Source organism: Symphalangus syndactylus, chromosome 2, assembly GCF_028878055.3.
Source record: "Symphalangus syndactylus isolate Jambi chromosome 2, NHGRI_mSymSyn1-v2.1_pri, whole genome shotgun sequence".
NCBI lineage: Eukaryota > Metazoa > Chordata > Mammalia > Primates > Hylobatidae > Symphalangus > Symphalangus syndactylus.
In genome coordinates, this window is record NC_072424.2 from 111,216,841 (window position 1) to 111,244,270 (window position 27,430).

General features: G+C 36.3%; 1 protein-coding gene and 1 long non-coding RNA gene across 11 annotated transcripts in view; one reads left to right on the plus strand and one right to left on the minus strand.

Moving 5' to 3' along the window:
• The window catches only part of EYA4 (EYA transcriptional coactivator and phosphatase 4), a 288,680-nt gene that overhangs the window by 221,873 nt on the left and 39,377 nt on the right, over positions 1-27,430 (plus strand). For 5 of the 9 annotated variants that reach the window (XM_055264439.2, XM_055264429.2, XM_055264456.2 and 2 more), the window contains 7 exons: positions 318-384; positions 1,604-1,746; positions 1,890-2,033; positions 4,041-4,120; positions 8,353-8,518; positions 18,083-18,219; positions 19,655-19,738. In XM_055264439.2, the coding sequence (XP_055120414.1) occupies positions 318-384; positions 1,604-1,746; positions 1,890-2,033; positions 4,041-4,120; positions 8,353-8,518; positions 18,083-18,219; positions 19,655-19,738 (821 nt within the window). Of the gene's footprint in view, positions 1-317; positions 385-1,603; positions 1,747-1,889; positions 2,034-4,040; positions 4,121-8,352; positions 8,537-18,082; positions 18,220-19,654; positions 19,739-27,430 lie in introns of all 9 variants that reach the window. The other 4 variants (XM_055264419.2, XM_055264448.2, XM_055264475.2 and 1 more) reach the window with 1 other exon arrangement.
• LOC129473724 (uncharacterized) overlaps positions 21,251-27,430 on the minus strand; it is a 33,457-nt gene continuing 27,277 nt past the window's right edge. For both annotated transcript variants that reach the window (XR_010118897.1, XR_008654347.1), the window contains exon 3: positions 21,251-22,283. This is a non-coding gene — a long non-coding RNA (uncharacterized lncRNA). The remainder of the gene's footprint in view (positions 22,284-27,430) is intronic.

Consider the following 27,430-nt stretch of genomic DNA (forward strand, 5'->3'; position numbering starts at 1 on the left):
TTTGAAAGCTTAATTACCCTATGATCAAAGATATTTATTCATAGCATATTAATATATAAGAGCATGCTAATGATTTGAGAAAATGGAAGAATGATAGAGGGAATGATTTGTGAGACAAATGTTTATTTCATGCTTTTGGCACAAAACTCAAAGCAGTTTAATTAGGAGGAAATGTTTAGGCAGCTGTTTCTTTTCAGAAAATAAATTTCTAGAAACATGTATTTAACATGGTAATTTCTTCAAATTGGTTATGTACACTCTAGTGAAATGTACTTATGAAGCAACCTTTGGTGCACTGGTATTTTTGTGTCTTACAGTAATTACAAGTAGTGGCTACAGCCCCAGATCAGCACATCAGTATTCCCCACAGCTGTATCCTTCCAAGTAAGTGGTCAGTAGATTCTTTCTGTTTTATTAGAAAATTTTTCCAGCATTATCTTTATTAATCTATATTCATACAATATGACAACTTTAAATTGGCAAACATTTATGTCTATATATGTATTATAGATAGTTGGATAATACTTGGATAGATTAAATATATAGATAAATATCCTGTACAGATTTGAAATAGAGACACCCACGTTTATCTTGATGATTCCCTTGAATATTTATATATACCTTGAGAAATATATCAAGCTCAAATTAGAATACATTGCATTTTAATTCAAATTCAAAAATGCTGGCTGGTTAAAAAATCTAAAGAGATTACATTTTATCTAAATGTCAACACTTCATAATTAATTCCATCACTGAAATTCTTTTGTTGGATTTCCAGTTCTAATAAACACATTTTTGGAGAATATGCTTTATTGTTTTTATAACTAATATAGTCACTTTATTGAGGACAGTGGTAGATATTTCTGAAATTTAACTATATTGGGTGTATATCTGAATTGGTTTGGAATCAGCCAGACGTGCCAAGATTTTGTATTGCTGATACATACGCATTTAAATATAGTATGTTATTTTCTGCAGCATCTAGAGTGTCTGCCTTTACATATATATAGACTGAAGGTTGGATATCCAATGGGGAACCTGATGTAAAATGTGGCATGATGAAAGGAATGATGTTCCTTTTTTTTTTTTTTTTTTTTAAGGAAGCTTCCTACCTTTCTTTTTCTTTTTTTAAATTTCCAATTCTTGGGAGCGAATTCTTAGTAGGGCTTTTAAATAGACTTTCATAGTCTTTGCATAACATTAAGTCACTCATGGTGAGTGTGAATTTGCTCATGAGCATATTAATTAGCTAGTGTGTGCTCCATTTTCCTCGTCTATATGTTAACTGGAGTGCTATTTCAGATATGAGCAAGAATTGTAGACCTGGAAGAGACACAGGTATAATACCTGAATGAAATTTCTACTTTTACAGGTGTGGTATAGACGTAGGGAGTTTAAATCATTTGTCTATAGTCACTAGATTGGCTTGTAGCAGAGCCTGACCTCCTGACATTCAGACTGTTGCTTTTTCCTATATTGTTAAAATTATATTGTGGATAAAGAGGATTACTTCCTGGATATTATAGGGTTTCACTGAATCTAGGCTGTCTAAATTAATACACAGTCTTTGTTGCCACAGTAATGCTATTTTTCTGATATTTAGGCCCTATCCACACATTCTTTCTACACCAGCAGCTCAAACAATGTCTGCCTATGCAGGCCAGACTCAGTATTCGGGGATGCAGCAGCCAGCCGTCTACACAGCCTACTCACAGACAGGACAGCCCTACAGCCTGCCCACTTACGGTATTTCACATCTTCTGTTTTCTTCTTTGGTTATAGGCAGGTAATCCTGCTGGCTGGTAGCTTTGTAGTCTATTGTAGGTTACAACTTAGAAGGAAAATCATCTTACTAATTAAATGGTTTACACATCCATTTTTCTGACCAGATTTGGGTGTGATGTTGCCAGCCATCAAGACAGAGAGTGGACTTTCCCAAACTCAGTCCTCATTACAGAGTGGCTGCCTCAGTTACAGCCCAGGGTTCTCTACCCCACAGCCAGGCCAGACACCTTATTCTTACCAAATGCCAGGTAAGTAGCTACACATGAAACATGTTTTGGGAGAACTAATTCTTTGAGTGAGACTTATTGGCTTCAGATTAGTAATATCCGATCATGAAGATAGTTTTAAGCTTTATCACAGCTCACACAATTTCTAAAGAAAGATAACTAGACAGAAACATGATGAAATGGTTGAGTATACGTCAGGAAACATGACCTATACCAAACTAAAATACTTAAGTTTAAGCTGCGTAACATCAGCAGGAAACCAAGTCCAAGCAAAGCAACTTCCAAGCCAGACACCAGGTCAGCCACACGTTTGGCATCTACTTAAGCGATTTAAAAGATCTGTAGCACAAACCAGTATTTTCTTTTCACTATTCCTGAAGTATGTAATGCTGTTTTGATTATACTTAAACTTGAATTAGCTCTTTTCTAAGTTCCATTTGTTATTGACCAATTGAGGATTTTTTGTTCATTCCTAAAATTCCTCTTGCCTATTGATACTATATTGCTTAATAAGACTATTATATAATATTTACTCTCCAATCCTCCATATAGGCATATAGGATCATTAAATTTTTTTTAATTTTAGACTCTTTTTAAAATTGTGTTTTATCTTTTTTTTTTTTTTTTTTGAGTTGGAGTCTCACTCTGTTGCCCAGGCTGGAGTGCAATGGCGTGATCTTGGCTACCTTGTAACCTCCGCCTCCCGGGTTCAAGTGATTCTCCTGCCTCAGCCTCTTGAGTAGCTGGGATTACAGGTGTGCACCACCACACCTGGCTGATTTTTGTATTTTTAGTAGAGACGGGGTTTCACCATGTTGATCAGGCTGGTCTCGAACTCCTGATCTCAGGTGACCCACCCGCCATGGCCTCCCAAAGTGCTGGGATTACAAGTGTGAGCCACCACGCCTAGCCGTGTTTTATCTTAATGCAATAGTTGCCAAAAGAATTTTAGTGACATAGTAAAAACTTTAAAAGCTGGTTACTATCTGTCATTTTGTCTGTACTGCAAATCACAAATTTGGGGCTATATTAACATATTTGAACCAACTGGTATGACATTTTGGTCAATTGATTCAAATGAAATAATTACTTAGATATGTTCGGCTGGAATAGCAGTGCTCTTTTTTTACCTAGAATGTAGGTTGAAACATATTTGAATGCATGCTATAGCCACAAAAATTCATACAGCTTCAGTTAGCCATGTGACAGACAATATTTTAATTTTTTCACAAATACTTTCATATTGGCTATTCCAGGTCAGGTCAGTGGCACTGATTACATAATACATTGCTAGTCAAAACACATTGATAAAACAAGTAATCAGCTACCTCAATAGCCTTTCATTTTACTTCTTGACAAGCACATTCCATAAGGACTTGTTTTTGGAAACCTATAATTGGCAGCTCACTTGTTTTTGCCCTGATTTGAGAAATCATTAAATTTCAGACCTTGTAGTAAAGTTTTAGAAGGCCCTCAAACCCTAGATTTGTGTAGCATAAACAATTCTCCCTTGAGTCTGAACCCTAATTCACAGCTATTTTTGTTCTAAAGAAAAGACAAAGGGAACAAAAGTACAAGGAGTTGCTAAATGGGGTTCTGTATGTTTATTTCCCACACTAAAAACCCTGTACAAATGTTGAACTCAAGTGATTTTTTGTATGTAAATGCAGTTGATATGATTTGAAAGTTCCAGTAGTTTCCTGGAGGCAGTCTTAGTCTGTGTAAGATTTTATCCTTTGCATACCCCTGCACTTCTAGTCTCTTAACCCCTGAATGTTGGCCTCACTCCTTATGAAGACTGTTGCCATGTGCTTCTGTTTAGCTCAACAGATTCAATAGGAAAGGGTTTACCAGCTGTTACAAAAGGGAGAGAGCTAAGCCTATTTTCTGTATAAATGTCTCAACTTCAAATTTCACTGTCTTCACGACAAATTTCAAAGTGTTTCTCTCACAGAATTCTGCAAAGTGAAATATTTTTATCATTTTCCAAGGAATACTTTTAAAATGCAATTTGTTTTTTACCTCTAGGTTCTAGTTTTGCACCATCATCTACTATTTATGCAAATAATTCAGTTTCCAATTCAACGAATTTCAGTGGTTCACAACAGGTATAGTAGCTTTTTGTGTTTATGCTTTTTATATGTATTTCAGATTTTTGAAGAGTACTCTCAGGTTGCCATATATGTGCGTACTCTCCCAGAATAAGGTTTCTTTATTTAAAGATTATGATAGCATTTCAGGATAGTAAAAAGTTAGCTATCTAGAATTCTTGGAATATGCATTATTCTGGCTATTTTAGATTTTTTGATTGCTAAAGGTTTGTGCTTTAAATATTTATGCTGTAGTTGTTTTAATCATTTGGCATGGAATTACAAAATGTATTGGATATTTTGTTATCTTAAAATATACTAAGAACAATTTTATTTTTCTTGATAAAGCAGTTATTATAATGAATATTAATTGGTTTAATCAATATTAATTGACTAAAATCAGTTATAGGATTATACTACAGACTATATAGCATTTTCAGTCCTAAAAAGTGTCCTTTGTTACTAAACGAAATGCTTCAAACACTATTGTTGGCTTTTAAATAATTTTTCTATGTTTTAGTTTTATGAATACTTTTAATAAATGTTTGATTCCCACTTTCCTGACAGCTGCAACTTTTTGCTTTTGTCACTGTGCCTGCCTCTGGTAGTCTTTAGTCTTCCTTCTAATTATGTTTTCTTAATATTTTTATGAGTTTTAAAATCTAGCGTGTTAGAATTATGCATGAAGCAAGAGTGAATGTCTCTGAATGAGTGAATCAGCTCAGGGTGAGATGAATTTGTGATATATGTTGACACTTCCAAATCTTTTGTCCTTATTTTTTGATTTTCAGCCACATTCGAAGTAGTTGAGATTGAAGAGTGGCTGACTTCTGGTCTGGCAATACACTATTTTACTTTAGTATAATTGCTAGACATTTACATATTCTAAAATGTAAGTTACTGTACAAGTGCTTACTTTTTAGATTTACTGAAGGAATTTTATCAAGCTTTATTTTAGTTTTATTGATATCACAAAAGGCAGAAAAGAAATTTTGATCATTAAAATCGTGTGGAATAGTAATATTTTTGATAGGATTAAATGGTGTAATTTAGCATTAGGAAAATGATGTCTTAAAACTAAACATCAGGCCGGGCGCGGTGGCTCACGCTTGTAATCCCAGCACTTTGGGAGGCCGAGGTGGGCGGATCACAAGGTCAGGAGATCGAGACCACGGTGAAACCCCGTCTCTACTAAAAAATACAAAAATTAGCCGGGCGTGGTGGCGGGCGCCTGTAGTCCCAGCTACTCAGAGAGGCTGAGGCAGGAGAATGACGTGAACCCAGGAGGCGGAGCTTGCAGTGAGCCGAGATTGCGCCACTGCACTCCAGCCTGGGCGACAGAGCGAGACTCCGTCTCAAAAAAAAAAAAAAACAACAAAAAAAAAAACTAAGCATCAGAGCCAGTGTATACATTTTATTTTTTAAAATTGAGATTTTTTTTTGTAACTTGATTTTATGCATTTATTTATTGGTCCAGCAAGCATTTATTGAGCACTTCCTATATGTTAGATTTTTGGCTAGGGATTGAAGATTCAAAACGAATAACTCATTGTTCCCTGCTCTTTCGAAGGATTTAGTCCTCCGAAAGAAACAAATATGAAAATAAGATGGACAGAGGGTGGGATATAGTGAATATAATAACAGAAATATACACTAGGCAGAGTTGTACTACAAAGGAAAAACTGCTCTGCCTCTATTTCGGAGGATTAAGAGAAGATTTGTACAGGAAAAGAACATTTATTTAAAAAGAGTTCATCATAAAACAGATCCTATTCTCTGTGAAGATTTAAATATAGTGGATCCCAATGTAAAATGTAATCTGTATTTGGGACCATGGCCTGAGCACCAGTTTGTTGTTTTGGCTAATACCTATTGAGTGCCCATAAAGTGTTAGGAATTGGTCTGTATACTGGGGCACACGAAGGTGGGGCTGGGGTAGATCAGATCTGATTCCTGCCTCATGGAGCTTACAGCCTACTGGGACAAACAGACAATAAACCAGTAAACACACAAATAAATACAGAATTAGAAAGAGAACAGGGCCTGCTAAAACATCAACTGAAGTATAATTTTGAATAGGGGAGGTTTTATATAAGGTTTTTCTATGGAAACCACATTTAGGCCAAGACTTCTAAGAGTTAGGTGAAGAAGGAGGGCAGTGGTGTTTCAGGCAAAGAAAGCAGAGTGTACCAAATCCCCGATGGATGGAAAACTTGGCGTGTCACTGAACTTTAAAAAAAAAAAAGGCTGGAGTTTAGTCAGTGCATGAGGGGTAAGTGGGGAAACACATTTGCAGAGATAAGGGGGGGCCTACTCACGTAAGGCCTGGTGGTTTACAATAAGGAATTTGGATTCTATTCCAAGCCCAGTGGGAGGCTATGATAGGATTTTGAGCAAGAAAATTATATCATTTAATTTATGTTTTGAGAAGATAACTCTGCCACCAAGGTCTTTGGAGAAGGTCAGAAATGGAAACGAGGTGATAAATTTAAAAATGAATACATTGCCTGCAACAGGAAGAAAAGGTAGTTTGGACAAGGGGGCGACAGTGGAAATGAAAAGAAAGTGAGATCTTTGAGATATGTTTGAATATGAAAAGACATTATATTCCCCACTGGGGAATAGCCTGGACCTTTCCAGTATGTAACCTCATCCTCTTCTGCAGGAATTAGTAGCCTAACAGAGAGCTTCAGCACAGATGTTTGACTTAGGCACTCTGGGTTCAAATTCTAGCTCTGAAACTTACTAGCTGTGTGACCTTGTGCAAATCACTTAACCACTCTGTGCCTTAGTCCCCTTCAGTGTAAAATGAATATAGTATTAAGGCCACATAAGAGATTATGAGGATTAAATGAGTAAATATATCTGAGCCCTTAGAACAGTGCTTTGATACAGTGTAAGCACTATGTAAATGTTTGCTACCACTGTTTTACTCTGAGAGATACTGCTAGGAACTTTGTTTAAATACGATGAGGTTTTTGTTCTTGGCTCACAAGTTACAGTAGTGGGAAACATTGGATCTTGAAATTTTCAGACTAATAGAATTTTAGTTTTCTGCCATATTAATCCTTTATGATGATATACATATTTACTTATAAAGATTATTTCTTTTATTTTTTGGAAACCACATCAAATGTAGATCTTTGTTTCCTTTGGAACACATTTCATCAGGGGATCTTAATGCTATCAGTGATGACCAAGGATTTGTCATCACTGATAACATTTTGGGCTGACATATGCTAGATATATTAAATACCAATTATCACAACAAATCCTTACTCATCATCCTACTATGTAAAGGGATTTTGAATCATTTTAAGGTTCTTAAATTTGTTTTTAATTTTATTATTATTATACTTTAAGTTTTAGGGTACATGTGCACGATGTATTATACTTTAAGTTTTAGGGTACATATTATACTTTAAGTTTTAGGGTACATTGTTACATATGTATACATGTGCCCTGTTAGTGTGCTGCACCCATTAACTCGTCATTTAGCATTAGGTATATCTCCTAATGCTATCCCTCCCCCTCCCCCCACCCCACAACAGTCCTGGAGTTCTTAAAATTTTTAAATAAAAAGCAGGTCAGGGGTGTTGATTCAGTGCTTTCATTTTTCTCTGTAACAAAGGAGGGAAACTAAATAATTGAAAAGTTCACTAAAGACTTTTAAGTCAAGGCCTCGGGTGGCATATAGTTTGTGAGAGGCTGGGTAAAAAAAAAATAATAATATTCATCTTCTTTTATTTACTTTTTACCTCCTGTCAAGAAAACAGAATTATCAGTGGTAGCCCAGAAAGGAACAAAAATGCAGACTGAGGTCTCTGTGGAGTCTAGGAGGGGCAGCCCCAACTCCTTGCTGGTGATGTTAGAAGATGTGTAAGAACTGATTTTGTGAATATGAGCTGATTCCATCTCCTTCTTTCCTCTTCAAACACGTAGGTCCTGATGATGTAAATCCTTGAATAAGTAATTATCAGGAGCAAAGTGAAGCATATGCTAACTTTAATCACATTAATATTTGTATACTGGACCTGGTTTGCCAAAACAATAGGGTATGTCACTACTATATACTTGTAAGAAATGCCCACAAGGTAGTCTCTGCTCATTAGGGTCACCTCAAAGCTGTGGACTCAGAAACAAATGGGGCTGAGTACTAATCTTTCAATTACCATAATGACTGGTTTTCTTTGGAGAGTATTAAAGAGTAATTTCTCTTTCAAACACACACATCTCAATTATTGTTTCAGGATTATCCATCCTATACAGCCTTTGGCCAAAACCAGTATGCACAGTATTATTCAGCATCAACGTATGGAGCATATATGACATCAAATAACGCAGCCGATGGCACACCCTCTTCAACCTCTACTTACCAGTTGCAGGAATCTCTCCCAGGACTGACTAACCAACCAGGTACAGATCTTCACCCAGGTGAAATACTTTTATATGTTTTGCAATATCTAATAAAATGGAGAAAGTGGACATTCCAAAAACATGGCTGAAAGCTCCCAGATAATTGTGCTGATGTTTAATCTGTGTTAGCGTGACTGTGTAAGATGAGGCTCTTCTGGCATTTCAGAAGATCCTTCTTTTAGATATGGGACAGATAGGCGATTTTAATCTCTAAATGATGGTGTACATATGAATATGGAGCTTTTGCCAGACTCATTATTCATTTGTGAAGAACTTGCAACAAAGTTGTAATATTATCTTCCTTGAGTGTGACTGATATTATTTTCTTTATGCTAAAGAGACTGCATAAGCCCTTCACCTTTGTAAGTTGTCAGTAGCTCTAGCCAGTGAACATTTCCTACATTCCTGGGATTTGTCGAATCAGTGGTAGGGAGTTTAATATCTTTGTGTGATCAGTGTGTATTTAAAATCCATTGTGTGTTTCATTATCTGAAACTTGCAGTATTCGAATTGCATTTGCTACACATAATTTGACACAGCTGAAGTATTTAAAATTAAAAGCAAATGTAACAGAGACTCAGCATAATCCTAAGAAAAATTCCAGGACTTTTTGGGTAAATTATTGAGATGACTCTAAAATCACAAGGAAAGGTGGATGAATTAGAATAGTCAAAACTATTTTTAAAAATAAGAACAAAGTTAGAAGACTCAGATTACCTGATTTAAAGACTTATAATGTACAGTAATCAAGAGAGTGCAAAAGGATAGACACATAGAGCAATGAAACACAATGGAGAGCCCAGAAACAGATGCATATATATGCTAGAAAACGGATTTTTGAATCAAGATACAAAGGCAATTGAGTGGAGAATGAATAGTTTTTTTCAACAAATGGTGCTGGAACAATTGGACATCTATATGCAAAAGAGAAAAGGATCTCAACTTATATACAAAAATTAACTCAAAATGGATTGTAAGCCTACATCTGAAAAGCTAAAACTATAAAACTTCTAGAAGAAAAAAATGTTGGAAATCTTTGTGACCCTGGGCTACATAAAGATTTTATAGATACGACATTTAAAACTCAATTCATACAAGAAAATAACAGATAAAATTAGATTTCAAAAAACTGTAAAGAACTTTTGCTCTTTAAAAGACACTATTAGAATAAAAAGACAAGCTATAGATTTGGAGAAAATATTTATAATACATATACTGATAAAGGAATTATATAAATATATAAAGAACTCTCAAAAGTCACTAAGAAAAATGAGGTTAAGAAATTTTTAAAATATCATTAATTTGTTCAAGTATATTTTTCTGCCTTCAGTTATTTGCCAGATCCAAATTCATCTCTACTTCTTTTTTATTCAGCTTTGGATGGGAGGGAAAATAAGGAAACATGGTCACGATACTGTAAACTCTTTCTAACTGGACCAGTGGGGCCAAGATGACTCAATGCCATTAAACGATTATTTATTGAGTGCATATTAGGCATCAGCACTGTGCTAGAAACTGATATATCAGCAGTAAATGAGCTCTTTGCACACCTTTAGCTTTCATTTGACAAGCAAGACAAATGTCAAGAAAGTAATTACAACAGTGAGAAAGGGAAAATGGTAGGTCATATGAGGGATATTAACAAGTAAACTAATTTGGACATAAAGTAGAAATGAAACTGATATTTTAAGCAACAGCCAAGATATGTTTATATCATGAATTGATGAAATGATAACATTCATGATTTTTAGTTCCCTATTCAGAATATAATCTTTACCTGTGGGTCCAAGGAATAATTATTTAGTAGATATAGCTTGTCTTTGATGCCCCTACATTTTAGTTTCTTTCCCCTTATCTTCCTTTTATATCCTCCTACCTGTGGGCACACAGCCCCTTTGAATTTCTGGTCCTTGTCCCTTTGGGGCTCTCTGTTTTGGCTTTTCAGCTAGCCTTAGCCTCCCTGGGTATCTGTACCTCTTGCAGGGCCAGGATTAGGGTGAGGTCAGTGAAGCACCCAGAGCACAAAATTTAAGATGGAACTTGTTCTTGGAGTCCTTAAATTTTGTGCCCTAGGCACCTTACTCATTAGCCCCAGCCCAAATCATATGTTCCAAATCTGTCATGATCCTCTTTGGGTCAATACTTGTGTTGCATCAAGGATCTTACTTTTATTCAAAGAATGAATGATTTCAGAATCCTTGCTTAACAAGCAGTGGAGATACTTTAGGGAAGGAAATATTTGACGAACTCTTATCACCCTGTGGAAGTTTTTTCTCAATGATGAATGTGTGGGGAAAACAAGGTAGGGTGAAACCACAGAAGTATTTAATTATCAAGATATCAGAGACTGAATGATGAACAAGACCAACAGGGTGTTTTTTTTAATCTGCTAGACTACAGCTACCAAGATTGAAACCCATTTGTGTACTCAGATACGGTATATGCTACGTGGAGCTTTGTGTAAAATGTTGCTTTTGCTCCAATTTCCGTATAATCACAAGAAAGCTTCTCTGCAGGAAAAACACAGATGGTTACTTTCCTTATTAGAATAATCAGTATTGAAAATAGCTGTTTTATTCCTATTAAATATATTAAATGCAGGCAGGTAGATATTCTGAGTGTGTGACTTTGGATGTGACACATTCACATGGAATTCTGACATTCACTATCAGAATGCTGCAATTTCATGAGGCCTCCATTGGTTGCTAAGGTCAAGAAATATGGTTTGACATCATTTTCAGATTTTATTAGACTGTCTGTTGAATTTAAAGAAGGAATTAATTCTACTTATAACTATATTATTCTCTCAACCAAAATCGTAACAACACACGTCTGGATCTTTAAAGAATTCTATGACCTCAGACCTTCAGTCAGTGTAGCTTTAAGTTTAATTTTGCCTTTTCGGATCTGGCGTATGGCCAAAAAGCAAACAAGTTTATAACTATGGAATTTTTCTTTATTATTGATGGAATCTGATGTATTTAGTTCAAGGGCAAGAAAAGTATTTCCCATTGACTGGTTCTCCATTTTTGACTTAAAGCAGAAACCTAAAATTAAACCCACAGTTTTTCATAGAACAGTCACTGTTGAATTCTACTTTTATAATGAAAACATACCTTATGTTCAATAAGAGACAGCTGGTTGTTCTGATTTAGAGATAAGCCTAATGAAATAAAGTGGGATCTAAATATCCAAAACTTAAAAGGTGCAGTTATTCATTACTGTACTGATTAAAGGATAATTATTCAATCATGTATAGTATTGGGTCAAGAAAAGCCTAGGTCAATTTTGTAATGACTGATGTTACTTGGAAATTGCAAATAGCATTCCATTATTTAATTTACCTTATTAGGTAGTTTGACAGTGGATTTGAAGAAACACTACCATGCTGATTAAGAGCAGATATTTTACTTCATTATCTTTCTAAAGGTCTTTCTTTAATGTAAAATTTATATTGGGTATATCATATTTTTTATTTGTATGAAGAAAGTCTGAGGACAGATTCGCACATGAAGATGAGAAATATTTTTATAGCGCCTCCTTTTCAAATATTTTAAACATCTTTAAAATCAAATACAGTTAGTCTTGTATAACAACGTTATGTTTTACCCTGAGACTTTGACAAACATTACAATACATTAGCTAATTGAACCTAACAAGGGCTCTAGAAAAGTAAAGGATAGAGTAAGATCATTTCACTCTCTGAAAAGAAGCCAGTTTCTTAGGCAGAACACAGAGCCTTTTGATAACTTCATGGTATTTCATGTAAGGAAAGGAAGGGAAGCAAAGTGCTAACTCATCTAATGGAAACTAACAAGAGGATTTAGATAGAAAGGACCACATTCAACTGCTCTGCCAATTTACATTTTCCCTACCTGTGGCATTGCTATGCCCTTGTGCAATTACCTGAGTGAAATTTGGCAGAGGCACTGGAATTAACAGCTTTCTCCTTTTAAAAAAAAGTGTCAACAAATGTTTAATGACTGGTTGAACTCAAGTTCCTGGTTTTTACCCTTTATCAGAAGAAAGGATAGCACCTTCAAAAGGAATAGAGGTCAGTACAATTCCACCTGGGTGATTGCTCTAGGAGCTCAGATGTATCGCATGGCCTCTGCAGGGCATGCTGTTTTGCTTCTGTGAAGTTCTTTCAGTGAATTCTTCGGCCCTCCCTCTCACAGAAATTATATAATGCCCATGTGACTTTTGTTTTAGTTTATTGTTTAACTGACAAATAATAAAGTGTATATATTGGTGCAATGATGGGCACCTGTAATCTCAGCTACTCTGGAGGCTGAAGCAAGAAGATTGCTTGAGTCCAGGAGTTTGAGTTTTTAAAAAGAAATTGTATCTATTTCTGTGTATAACCCATTGTTTTGAAATACATATACATTGTGAAATGGCTAAATTGAGCTGATTAACATATGCATTACCTCACATGCTCATCATTTTGTGGTGAGAACCCTGAAAACCTATTCTCTTAGCAATTTTTAGAAATACAATACATTGTTATTACATATGGTAACATGTTGTACAATACATACCTTGAACTTACTCCTCTTGTCTAGCTGAAGTTTTGTATCCTTTGACCAACAGCTCCCCAGTCTCCCTCTCCAGCCCCACAGCCCTTGGCAACCACCATTTTACTCACTTCTTCTATGAGTTCAACTTTTTTGCACTCCACATATAAATGAGGTCATGTAGTATTTGTCTTTCTGTGCTTAGCTTATTTCACTTAACATAATGTTCTCTAAGTTCATCCTTGTTGTCTCAAATGACAGGATTTTCTTTTTTAAGGCCAAACATTATTCCATAATGTACATATACCACATTTCCTTTGTCCATTTATCCATTGATGAACACTTAGGTTGACTCCATATCTTGGCTATTTGTGAATAATGCTGCAATGAACATGGAAGTGCAGATATCTCTTCAACGTACTGATTTCATTTCCTTTGATATATACCCAGCAGTGTGATTGCTGGATCATATGGTAGTTCTGTTTTTAGGAACTTCCATAGTGTTTTCTATGATGGCTGATATGGTTTGGCAGTGTCCCCACCCAAAATCTCATCTTGAATTGTAATCCTCCTAATACCCGTGTGTCAAGTGAGAGACCAGGTGGAGGTAATTGAACCATGGGGGCAGTTTCCTCCATGCTGTTCTCGTGATAGTGAGTGAGTTCTCATGAAATCTGACAGTTTTATACATGTTTGGTAGTTCCTTCTGCTTTCCTTCTCCTTCCTGCCGCCTTGTGAAGAAGGTGCCTTGCTTCTGCTTCCCCTTCTGCCATGATTGTAAATTTCCTGAGGCTTCCTCAGCCATGCTGAACTGAGTCAGTTAAACCTCTTTCCTTTGTAAATTACCCAGTCTCGAGTAGTTCTTTATAGCAATGTGAAAATGGACTAAATGGCTGTGCTACTTTACACCCCCACCAGCAGTGTGCAAGATTTCCGTCCTCCACAGCGTCTCCTACACTTGTTATCTTTCTTCTTTTAGATAATAGCCATTTTAACAGGTGTGAGGTGGTATCTCATTGTAGTTTTAATTTGCATTTCTTTGATGATGAGTCATGTTGAGCATTTTTCATACACCTGTTGTCATTTTTATGCCTTCTTTTGAGTGATGACCATGCCAACCCATTGCCCATTTTTTATTTGGGTTATTTGTTTTTTACTATTGAGTTGTTTAAGTTCCTTATGTATTTTGGATATTAACCCTTTATCAGATGTATGGTTTGCAAATATTTTCTCTAACTCTAGTAGGTTGTTATATGACTCTTTTATAAGTAGAAGCAGATCTAGGTTTGACCTTCTGGTAACCTGAAGAGTCCATTGCTGTTTGCCTGAGAAAGTATAGCCAAATGGTTAAAGCAGGAGTTCTGCAGTCATACCAATGTTGCATCATACAAGCTATTTAATTTTGATAAATTAATTCCCACTTCTCCAGTTTCTCCATTATTAAAAGACAATAATGAAGGACCTAATTCACTGGGTTGGAGTGAGGTTTAAGTCAGACACACACACACACACACACACACACACATACATATATATATACACACATAAATATATATAATGTTTGATAATAAAGAGCTTTGACAAATCAATAAGAAAAAGACAAACAGCCTAGTTTTCTTAATGGGCAAAAGATTTAACAGTTACTTCATTAAAAAGAAGATATCAAATGAGCAAGAAACATGAAAAAGTATTCTTCATAATTACTCATCAAGAAAATTCTAATTAAAACCACAGTGAGATACCATTACACACCCAAAATGGTGAAAATAAAAAACACTAACAATATCAAGTATTGACAAGGATGTGGAACAACTGAAAATCTCATTGTGGTAAGAGAGTAAATTAATACTGTCTTTAAATTAATAAAAATGAGCAATGGGTTAGCATGGTCATTAATACACTGGGAAGAGAGTAATACACTGGAAAAAGGTCAGTGTCTGTTAAAGATGAACATACGCCTTCCCTCTGACCCAGGAATCACATTGCCAGGTATACATACCCAAGAAGAATTAAGAGCTTATATCCACAAAGACATGTACAAGAATGTATATAGCAGCTTTATTCATAGTAGCCTAAAATTGTGAATAACCCAAATGTCCATCAACAGAATGGATACGGTGTAATATATATACATGAAGAAGTTGTAGCCGCATTAAGGAAAGGACAACTGCTATCCCAGGCTAGAATATGGATTATCTCACAGCAGTGAATGAAGCCAAACACATATTTCAATAAAAAAAATTTTTAAAGAACAGTGCATGACATGTACTAAGGGGTGAATAAATGTAGAGTTACCCTTCATAGTTTTCTAAAAAGGCTGTCTTTATCCCCATCAAAACACTTCCGCCCATATTTTATCCAAATTCTTAGAGCCCTTTTAAGATCCTTCAGTAATTTGAAAAGCATCAATGGGAATTAAGTCTTAGGTTTACTGAAACCCAGATACGTCCTGTAACCACAGTCTTTTCTCTTTCCTCTTCTGCTCTTTTCATCCCTTTGCTGTGACGGCTGCTGGATCCCAGTTCATTTGAATAGCAGAGTTCTTCCTGCTAAACTCCTCCTTTATGGACTCAGCCTACAACCACCCATGACTGGGGTTCCTCAAGTTTTTGTCCTTTCAGCTCTTGCACTGTGGCAAGAACAAAGTTGCCTTATGATAGTTAATACCTGAAAATTGATCTATAATGACTATAAGGAGAAATTTTATGGAATGTCATCCAAAATGTTTTTTAAATGCATGCTTAATAAGTGAGGGTTAATTTTAATCACCATTTTATTTGAAAGCAGACATTTGGTTTGTGGGATATAGTAACCTTAGGAAAATTCTGTTTCAAAAATAATTAAAAATGGAACTTTTATGTGACTTTATTTAGAAGTTGGTGTATGTTCAGACATCTAACGACTAATTTAATGCCTATACAGATAAGGTGAAACATGATTTACTATAAGACAAGGCTATATTCAACCCCATAACTTAAAAACCTTATTACTATGCTATCTACTGTCACCCAGCTGATAACACAGACCCGTGAAATGAACTATGCTGGCAATATTTTAAGTGCAAATAATATTTGGAGCACAGGCATATTTTTTTGATCATGTGCTGACATGCACAGTGTTTCCCAAAGAAAATGTGAAGAGGTTACCCATGTAAAAATTACTATTTCTCAGAAAAAGTGATGCCTAGTTTGGTCAGATTTGTTTATTTAGATTAATAACTGCTTGGTTTTCCTCAGAATTGTTTTATTTTAATTTTTAAATTTAATGATAAAAAATGATAGCCATAATATCTTTTTGTTTAAAAATCATGTAATTTAAATTTAATGTGGTTTGCCTTCTGTCTTGGAAATTTTCACTTTATACATATAATTTAAATCAAATTAAATATAAATAAGATTTATCCCTCAGTAATCCAGAAAGCTGCTATGAAACTGAGATTCAGAGAGATTGAATAAAATGCTTGTACTCATATAGTAATTCTGACTCTTCAGCTTGTTATACTGTATCTCACAGTTGCCTCAGTTTATCTTAACAGTTGCTCCTACAGGTTTGCTACTAAGTACTCTCTACCTCCTAAGATACTTTCTCACAAGCTTTAATCATTTCAGAGTTTTAGATATCTATGGGACATAGAGAAGTCAATTAGATTCTGAAACTGAATTAAAGTCTGAAACTTAGGATATGGCCTAGTTGGAGGTATAGGTTTATGTATGAGTCATCACAGAGAGGGTCATTAACACATGAGAGAGTTAAATCCCCCAGATTGTGTGGAATGAAGACAGTGATCAGAGGATGGAATTCTGACATACTAGCTCATAAGGAATGGGAGAAGTACAGGAGTCCATGTTTTCTAGATGGAGAAGGACTGATCGGAGTGATTCTAGAACTAAGAGAGTGCAAGGTATCAGCTGTCAAATAATAGTTTCGAGGAGGTGCTGTTTAAGACAGTCACACACAGCAGAGATCCTGGAAGACAAGGACTGAGTCTGTCTATTGCATTTGTCAACAAGATGATTTCTGGGGCCTATTAGCAGGAGTATTTTTATCGCATTTTGGGGAACTGAAGCTAGATTATGATAAATTGGATATCAATAAGTGGGGACAGATGTGCTGTCCAGTGCTGCAGCCACTGGCCACACATGACTCTTGAGCACTTGTCATGTTGCTAGTGTAGATTGAGATCCACTATAAGCATAGAACACTGCACAACATTTCAAAGACTTAGTATGAAAAAGAAAATGTAAAACGTATCATTGATAATTTTATATTGATTACATACTGATATAACATGAATATATTGAGTCAATTAACACATTGATTGATTACATACTGATATGATAACATGGATATATTGGGGCAATTAACATAGAAGTAATACTAATTTTACATATCTCTTTTTACTTTTTTTAACATAGCTGATAAAAAGTTTAAAATTTTATATAAGATCACATTTGTGGCTCACATGGTATTTCTGTCATATAGCACTAGTATGCACTGTTCTAAGAAGTTTTATTTAAAAGAGAAAATGGAAGCAAATAGTATCTAGATGGAAATTCCAGGTCAAAGGGAAGGACTTTTTAACTTCTCAGTGACCCCAAGAAACGGGAGAGGTGGAAGAGAAGATGAGAGAGGGTTTGACTAATGAAGCGTGACTTACTAGGAGGTGGGGTTGGGAGTCAGGTTTGCAGGTGGAGGGATGGAATTGATCCAGAAGAAGACATCTCATTCTCTGAACTGTGACAAAAAAGGAGGTGAGGACATATCTAAATGGAGATAAATATGTAAGGGAAGGTATAGACAGGAAGTTGAAGACACATGGTGTAGAAAAGACATTCAAGTTTAACAGATCACATAGATTAAAACTAGTAGGAGTTTGTGTAAACTACAAAAGTTCTGACTGACTTGTGTGTGCTTGGGATTATAAATCTCTTTTTTGCCATAAGGAGGTTTCTATTATATAGGAATTTGTTAAGATAAGTAATAATGAAGACTCATACTTGATCTAAAAATGAAGTGCTATTCTTGACATAAGTCATGTTGTCTATAGGAGAGTTCGATACCATGCAGAGTCCCTCCACACCCATCAAAGATCTTGATGAGAGAACCTGTAGGAGTTCTGGGTCAAAGTCCAGAGGAAGAGGCCGGAAAAATAATCCCTCCCCGCCTCCTGATAGTGACCTGGAGGTATGCCTACTCATTCTTAAAGATTGTAGTATGACGCTTTATTTTACCTAATGATACATTCTCTATCTTACAGTTCCATTATGTTTCAAATTTCAAAAACAAGATATATCATGAATTGAATGGACCTACTTTGTGATAGGCATTTTACAACTCTGAAGTTTGAGATTCCATTCATTATAATATTAAAATTAAAAACAAATAACAGTATAAAAATGATCTTGATTTACAGATTATTGGCCTGAGATAATTGCAAGTTTTGATCTAAATTGGCACCGACAAATTTTAAAACTATAGCCATTGTTTGTGGGATCCTTTTCTATGTAGCACTGTATTCGATAGCACTAAAGTAATGGAAGATGTCCAAATGGGTCATTAAGTTTAAAAAGATGAAAGTAATTTGTATAGAAAGAAAAATTCATCTTCTAAAAATAGGACAAGTTTCAATCTTAATAATATATGTTAAAATTTGTATATCTGAAAATTTCACTATATGTCATTTTTCTATTTATGAGTTCTTTTGAGATATATCTGTACTAAGCAGGGTTGATTTTTATTATAAAACATCAGTAGAAACTATTCTTAACCATAATATGTTACTTCTTACATACCACATACTTCAGTTAAGAAAAAAATTGAACTTCCAGATTTAGTAAAATCAAGTGACAGACATTGTGATTCTTTATAAGAGATAACTTCCTTTTCTTGAACAACAGCAACAAGTTCACATCGCCTCAAGAACTTGACAGGTGATATAAATGAGTGACCGGGCTGAGTTGCCCAGCAGACTGTGAGGAGCTCAGAGTGCAGGCCCATTCTCAGGGACCTGCCTGTCACTGCCATGTAGGAATGGCAGCCAGCCTGACCACAACTTCTAGTTGCTGTGCTACAGTCAAAACGCTGAAGTTTGTGGGCAATTGCCTAGTTTTCAAATGTTAATTCATAATTTGAAATCCTTCAAAACTCCAGGAAGGCCAACATATCTGCTGGCCTAATATGACCCCAGGATCCATACTTGACAATTCTGTTTAGCGGTTACTCATGGATTCTTTTAAATATTTCTTTAAAATCTAATTCTTTGCAGAAATTGTAAAAGTTTATGAATCCCTAAGGTATAAAACTTTAAAATATGTAGAGTTTCAAGCATGCTTCTATCATAAAGTCTGAATGTATCTCTTTTTGGTGTTAACTACAAGTAAATGTATGGATTAATTTATTCAAGCGAGGACATCTGACTCTTAAGCTTATAATTTGTATAATTCCTGCTCCTCAGGCTTTATAGAAGTTAGATTTGGCAAATTTGAAAAACAAAAAAAAGTATTATTTTCTATTAAATAATACCAAGATGATCTCTAGGAAGGGAGACATTTTCTGCTTGTAAAGAGATTTCTGTTTCCTTGGACTTTTTAATTTTCTGATACTTATTTTTTGTCTTCAGCGTGTGTTTGTCTGGGATTTGGATGAAACCATCATTGTTTTTCACTCACTGCTCACCGGGTCTTATGCACAGAAGTATGGCAAGGTAAGAAATCAAGAAACATTACTCCAAGAAATCTTGTTAAATTTTTTGTGTTTAAAATCAAGGGCTATTTAAAAATGCTTTTAAGTGTTTTTTTTATTGCAGTCTGTGAAATCTTCTCTTAATTATCTATTTCTAGTGTCTTATAGTTCTTTAATATGAACTGGCAAATTTAACAAAGCTAATTATACATTGAATTCCTTGCTATTTCTTCAAAAGGACTGAGTTTTCTACATCAAGACCAAGCTTCTTAGTCTCACATAATTATTTTAGAAAAAAATTGGAAATTGAAATGGACTTTAAAACATTATAAAATCATATATTATCCCCAATAAAAGAGCTTTAATAAATTGTTTGAACTAATTTGTTGCAATTTTATAGCAATAGCGAGTAATCTTTTGTTTGACAGATCTTTTGGATTTATGAATGAGTGTTTTTCTGTAACTTGAGTACACATATGAACAGCAACCGAGGTAACACCCCCTCCCATACACAAAGTCAGTGATAGATGGTCTCATGCCTCACCTGCCTTTCTCTCTTGCTATTGTTTTTATTTTTTCTTTTATTTATTTATTATTATTATTATTATTATTTTGAGACAAACTCTCACTCCGTCCCCCAGGCTGGAGTGCAGTGACATGTTCTCGGCTCACTGCAACCTCTGCCTCCCGGGCTCAAATGATCCACCTGCCTTAGCCTCTCGAGTAGCTGGGATCACAGGTGCCTGCCACCACGCCTGGCTAATTTTTGTATTTTTAGTAGAGACAGGGTTTCACCATGTTGGCCAGGCTGGTCTCGAACTCCTGACCTCAAGTGATCTGCCTGCCCCTCGGCCTCCAAAGTGCTGGGATTATAGGTGTGAGCCACCACGCCCAGCACCTATTTTTATAGTTAGCTTCTTATAACATCATTATTACAAACCTCTGCGAGTGCTTCTCTGAAGACTGATGCAACTCTGAAAGGCTTTTTGGCTAGAAATACAGCTGTTTAGGCAATAACTGTTTAAGTCTTAGACTCTGTAGGGCTCATAATCAAACTAAAGCCAACTCAGAACGTGTTGGCTTACTGTCAGTTACTATACTTAAAGTTGTATCTTTGGTTCCTTTACATATCACGCTTACAGAAATGTCTTCCTATGTCTTCATAGCATTCTATTATTTTATAATATCTCATGCTCATACAGTTTTTAGCAACTATATTAAGCTTTGTCTTCTGACAAGTAATGATAAAATTGCATTCAAGTCTAGTCTTCCTAAATTACACTTTAGGTGAATCTGCTTTGTCATTTGGTTTTGGTATAGGTAATGGATATTGCTAAACAGATGTGAAGGTAACAATTTTGTTTAACAACCATTTACAAGAAGTGTTAGCCCTTTTATCACAAGTATCATCTAAAGCAATCTTCTACAAAGCAGGATGTATACATGTACACCAGACATACAAGACACTCCATTGGGATAAAGAAAGGAAATATTAGAATGAATACCACATACACACATACATTTGTATCTCGTATTTATTAACTTTTATTGTCTGTTTCACAATGCACATACTTTATAGATACATTGTCTTAGCTCTGCTGCTATAACAAATTACCATAGACTAGGTGGATTAAATAACAAACATTTATTTCTCACACTTTTGGAGGCTGAGAAGGCCAAGGTCAACTTGTCAACAGATTGAGTTCTGGTGAGGGTCTGCTTCTGGGTTTACAGATGGCAGTCTTCTTGCCATGTCCTCCACCTCACATGGTGGAGAGCAGAGAGAATAGGAGAGAAAGCAAACTCTTGTGTCTTTTTATAAGGGCACTAATCCCATTCATGAGGGCTTTACCCTCATGACCTAATTATGTCCCAAAGGCTCCCCCTTCTAATGCTTCTCACATTGGGGTTAGGATTTCAATATCTGAAATTTTATATTATAAATATAATTATATTTTATTATATGTTATAAATATATAAGATCATAATTAAAATATAAGTATGTAATTTATAAGTAAATTATACAGAAATTTGGAGTACACACTCAATATTCTACTACTGATTAAGTGTGCAATATAAAAAGTTTCCAGACCATAATCTGAAGAATTTCTTCTAAGTAGTATTGGCTTATCAGAAGTACACAGTAAATCCTGTTGAGCTGATTGCAGTATTTTTGTGCAGCTAAGTTTCATAGGCAGTTGGGTCAGTTCTCTTTTAAGTTGTAATTTTAATGATCTTCTCTCAGACACTTGGGATGTGTTTTCATCAAAAGGTAAAACTTAAGAAATATTCCATGAAATAGAATGTGGCAGACAATAATCAGTACCTGCTGGTGGGGAAGAATACAGAAAGAATCAGAGGCACTATTGGAAGGGGATGAGAAAGATAAACTTACATTTATAGGGTACCTGTCCTGTGGTTCAGCCGATGTTTGACATTTTAGAAGCAATAGGGTGGTGGTGAAAGGCAAAAGCTTTTGAGTCAGATAAACTTAAGTTTGAAAATCCAGTTCTGATGCTTACAGCATTCTGACTCTGGCAAATTACTTAAATCTTCAGTTTCGAAATCTGTAAAATGGGAATAACACCATCTGTTAGATTGACCACATTGAATAATGTTTTTACTCAGAGCAATTTAAGAAAACTAAAGTAAAAGTGTTTCTAGGCTATATTTTTTCTAATAAAAATAAAAACATCCTTGTTGAATTCCATGAAAAACAACTATATTGCCTTATTTATTGAATTATTACGTATATTTTTCTAAAAGTTGTTTTATCATTGACAATTTACTTAATGTAATCCAGAAAATCGGCACTGCCTTTTAGCCAGTAATAAATTAATATCTTGGCATATTGAGAAGTATCTAAATAAGGCCCATCTTATGAAGCTGTGGACCACAGACACCTCAGGGTTCACTGCAGATGGGACAGAGATGACGTTGGGTAGCTTCAGCTTCACCACAAGCCATAACTGAAAAATGGTAAACTAGAGCTCCTCAGACAGACTGCATTCATTTAACAAATATTTAGTAATATCAATAGACATGCTTCTTGCTCTCATGGAGCTTAAAAACCAAACAAAAAACAAAACAAAACAAAAAAACACATTTCAGGTATTAGTAACTTCTGTGAAGAAAATAAAACTAGGTCATATAATGAGTGACTGGGGTATGTGACTGAGGAAGTGACATTGGTACTGAGAGGAGCTAGCCCTGCAAATTAAGAGAGTGGGAGAATTGGAAAGAGCATTCCAGCAGTGGGTGCTGATCTTCCAGTGTTCCAGGAATATGAAGTCTAGTGTGGCTGGAAGGTTGTAAACAAGAGAAAGAATAGTACAAGGTAAAGGGAAGGAGGTGGAACAAGTTGGCAAAATAGAAACCTCCACTGATTGTCCTCCCTGCAGCAACACCAAATTGAGTAAGTATCCACACAACAAAAGCACCTTCATAAGAACCAAAAGCCAGGTGAGCAATCACACAATACCTAGTTTTAACTCCTCATATTACTGAAAGAGGCACTGAAGAGGGTAAGAAAGACAGTCTTGAATTGCTGACACCACCACCCCACGCCGGTCTTCCAGCAGCAGCCGAATGGCACAGAGAGAGAATCTGTGCACTTGGGGGAGGGAGAGCTCAGTGAGTGTAGGGTTTTGCATTGGAACTCAGTGCCCTTTCACAGCAGAAAGCAACACTGGGTAGAACTTAGCCAACACCCATGGAGGGAGCACTTAGACCAGTCCTAGCTAGAGAAGAATCTCCCATCTCAGCTGTTGGAACCTGAGTTCTGGCAAATCATCACCGCCATAGGATAAAGTGCTCTGGGGTCCAGGCAGTTTAGGCCACAAGGACCACAATTCCTGGACAAGTCCTGCTGCTCTGCTGGGCTTGAAGCCAGGGGACTCGGCAGACACATGACCTGGTGAGACACCAGCCAGGGCAGCCAAGGGAGTGCTTGTGCTGCCCCTCCCTCAGGCCCAGGCATCACAGCTCACAGTTCCAGTAGAGATGTCTTCCTTCCACTTGAGGGAGGAGAGGAAAGAGTAAAGAGGAATTTGCCTTGCAACTTGGATACTAACTCAGTCACAGAAAGAAAGGGCACCAGGCAGAGTCCTGAGGCCCCAATTCCAGGCCTGGTTCCCAGATAACATTTCTACACACGCCCTGAAGGAAGCTAGCTTCCTCGAAGGGAAGGATCCACTCTTGGCAAGATTCATCACCTGCTACCAAGATTCCCCACTCTTGGGCCCTGAATAATCAACAGTAGTAGCAAGGCAGTACTTGCCACAGGCCTTGGGTGAGACTCAGAGATGTGCTGGCTTCAGGTGTGACCCAGCATATTCCTAGCTGTGGTGGCTATGGAGAGGGACTCCTTTTACTTGAGAAAAGGAGAAGGAAGAATAAAGGGGACTTCCTCTTGCAGTTTAGGTACCAGCTTGGCAACAGTGGGATAGGGCACCAGGTCAGCATGTGGGGTCCCTGATTCCAGGCCATGGCTCTTGGATGGCATTTCTGCACCTGCCTTAGGTCAGAGGGGAGCCCACTGCCCTGAAGGGAGAGCCCTAGGCGTGAAAGCATTCACCACAAGCTGACTGAAGAGCCCTTGGGCATTGAATGAACATCTGTGATAACTAGGCAGTACTTGCCATGGGCCTGGAGCAGTCAGTAGTGGTCATGGGAGAGAATTTTCTGCTTGTGGAAAGGGTAGGGAAAAGTCGGAAGGACTTCATTTTGTGGCTTGGGCGCCAGCTCAACCACAGTAGAATAGAGCAACAGGTAGTTTCCTAATAGAGCACCAGGTAGATTCCAGATTCAGGTCCTAGCTCCTAGATAGAGCCAGGCTCTCTAGACCCACCAGGGACCAGGAGAACTTGACACCCTGAAGGGAAGCATGCAAACTTGGCTAGCTTTGCCACCTGCTGATTGTAGAGCCTTGAGCAAACAGGTGGTAGCCAGGCAGTGGTTACCACAGGCTTTGAATGTGACCCAGTCCTGTGCTGGCTGCAGGTCTGATCCAGCACAATCCCAGGGTGGTGGTCACAGAGGTGCTTGTGTCACCCTTTCCCCAGCTCCAGGCAGCTCAACACAAGAGAGAGACCCCATTTGTTTGGGAGAAAGTAAGGGAATAGAACAAAAGTCTCTGCCTGGTAATCCAGAGAATTCTTTGAGATCTTATCTAAGACCACCAAGAGGGCATCTCTATGAGTCTGCAAGAGCCACAGTATTACTGGGCTTGGGGTGCCCCCATTTAATGCAGATAGCATACAGTGACCAAAAACTTAGATCACAACACCCAAGTTCCATCAAATACCTCAAAAGCCTTCCCAAAAAGGACAAGTATAAAGAAGCCCAGACAGCAGCGACTCCAGTAAATACCTAACTCTTCAATGTTCACACTGGTGGGCATCCACAATCATTAAGACTACCCAGGAAAACATGACATCACCAAACAAGGCACCAGTGATCAATCCTAGAGAGATGGAGATATGTGACCTTTCCAATAGAGAATTCAAAATAGCTTTTTTGAGGAATCTCAACAAAATTCAAGATAACAGAAAGGAATTCAGAATCCTATAAAATAAATTTAACAAAGATATTGAAGTAAAAAGAATCAAGCAGAAATTCTGGAATTGAAAATGTAATGGACATACTGAAGAATGCATCAGAGTCTCTTAACAGCAGAATTGATAAAGCAGAAGAAGGAATTAGTGAGCCTGAAGACAGGCTATTTGAAAATACACAGCCAGGGGAGACAAAAGAAAAAAGAATAAAAACCAACAAAGCACACCTACAAGATTTAGAAAATAGCCTCAAAAGGGCAAATCTAAGAGTTATTGGCCTTAAACAGGAGATGGAGGGGTGGGGCTAGAAGGTTTATTGAAAAGGATAATAACAGAGAACTTCCCAAACCTAGAGAAAGATATCAATATCCACATGCAAGAAGGTTCTAGAACACCAATAAAATTTAACCCAAAAAAGACTACCTCAAAGCATTTGATAATCAAACCTCAAAGCCCAAGAATAGAGAAAGGATCCTAAAATCAGTGAAAGAAAAGAAACAAGGAACATACAGTGGAGCTCCAGTACATGGCAGCAGACTTTTCAGTGGAAACCTTATAGGCTAGGAGGGAGTGGCATGACATATTTAAAGTGCTGAAGGATAAAAAAAAAAAAAAAATATTTACCCTAGAATAGTATATCTAGTGACAATATCCTTCAAACATGAAGGAGAAATACTTTCCCAGACAAACAAAAACTGAGTGATTTCATCAGCACTGGATTTATCCTATAAGAAATGCTAAAGGGAGTTCTTCAGTCTGAAAGAAAGGGATGTTAATGAGCAGTAAGAACTCATCTGAAGGTAAAAAACTCACAGGTAGCAATAAGTACACAGAAAAACACAGAATAGTGTAACACTGTAATTGGGGTATGTAAGCTACTCATACTTTAAGTAGAAAGACTAAAAGTAGTCTTTTACTTTTAAAATACTTTTTAAAATTAAAAATAGTAACTGTGACAACTTTTCAAGACATAGACAGTAAAATAGGATATAAATAGAAACAACAAATAGTTAAAAAGCAGGGGGACTGAGTCAAAGTGTAGAGTTTTTAATTAGTTTTCTCTTTGCTGGCTTGTTTGTTGGTTTATGCAATCAGTGTTACATTGCCATCAATTTCAATTAATGGGTTATATTATTTGCAAGCCTCATGATAACTGCAAATCAAAAAACATACAACAGATACACCACAAATACAAAGCAAGAAATTAAAACATACCAACAAATAAGTCATCTTTACTAAAAGGAAGACAAGATGAAGGAAGAGGAAACCACAAAACAACCAGCAAACAAATAACAAAATGGCAGGAATAAGTCCTTACTTATCAGTAATAACATTGAATGTAAATGGACTAAACTCTCCAATGAAAATACATAGAGTGGCTGAATAGATTTAAAAAAAAAAAAAAACTGTGACCCAGTGATCTCTTGCCTACAAGAAACACACTTCACCTGTAAAGACACACAGAAACTGAAAATAATGGGATGGAAAAATATATTTCCTGAAAATGAAAACTTAAAAAGAGCTAGAGTAGCTGTACTTATAATCATCAAAGTCGATTTCAACACAAAAAGTAAAACAAAAAAAAACCATAAAAATTAGACAAAAGAAGGTCATCAAGTAATAATAAAGGAGTCAAATCAGCAAGAGGATATAACAATTTTAAATGTATATGCACTCAATACTGGAGCACCCAGATATATAAAGCAAATATCATTAGTACTAAAGAGAGAGATAAACTTCAATACCGTAGTCACTGGAGACTTCGGCACCTGACTTTCAGCATTGGGCACATCATCCAGACACAAAATCAATGAAGAAACACTGGACTTAATCTGCACAGACTTAGACCAAATGGACCTAATAGATATGTACAGAACATTTCATACAACAACTGCAGAATATACATTCTTCTCCTACACACATGGATCATTCTCATGATAGATCACATGTTAGGCCACAATACAAGTCTTTAAAAATTTTTAAAAATGAAGTTATGTTATGTATCTTCTCTGACCACAATGGAGTAAAATTAGAAATCAATAATGAGGAATTTTGGAAACTATGCAAGCATATGGAAACTAAACAATAACTCCTGAATGACCAATGGGTCAATGAAAAAATTAAGAAGGAAATTAAAAATTTCTTGAAAGAAAAAAATG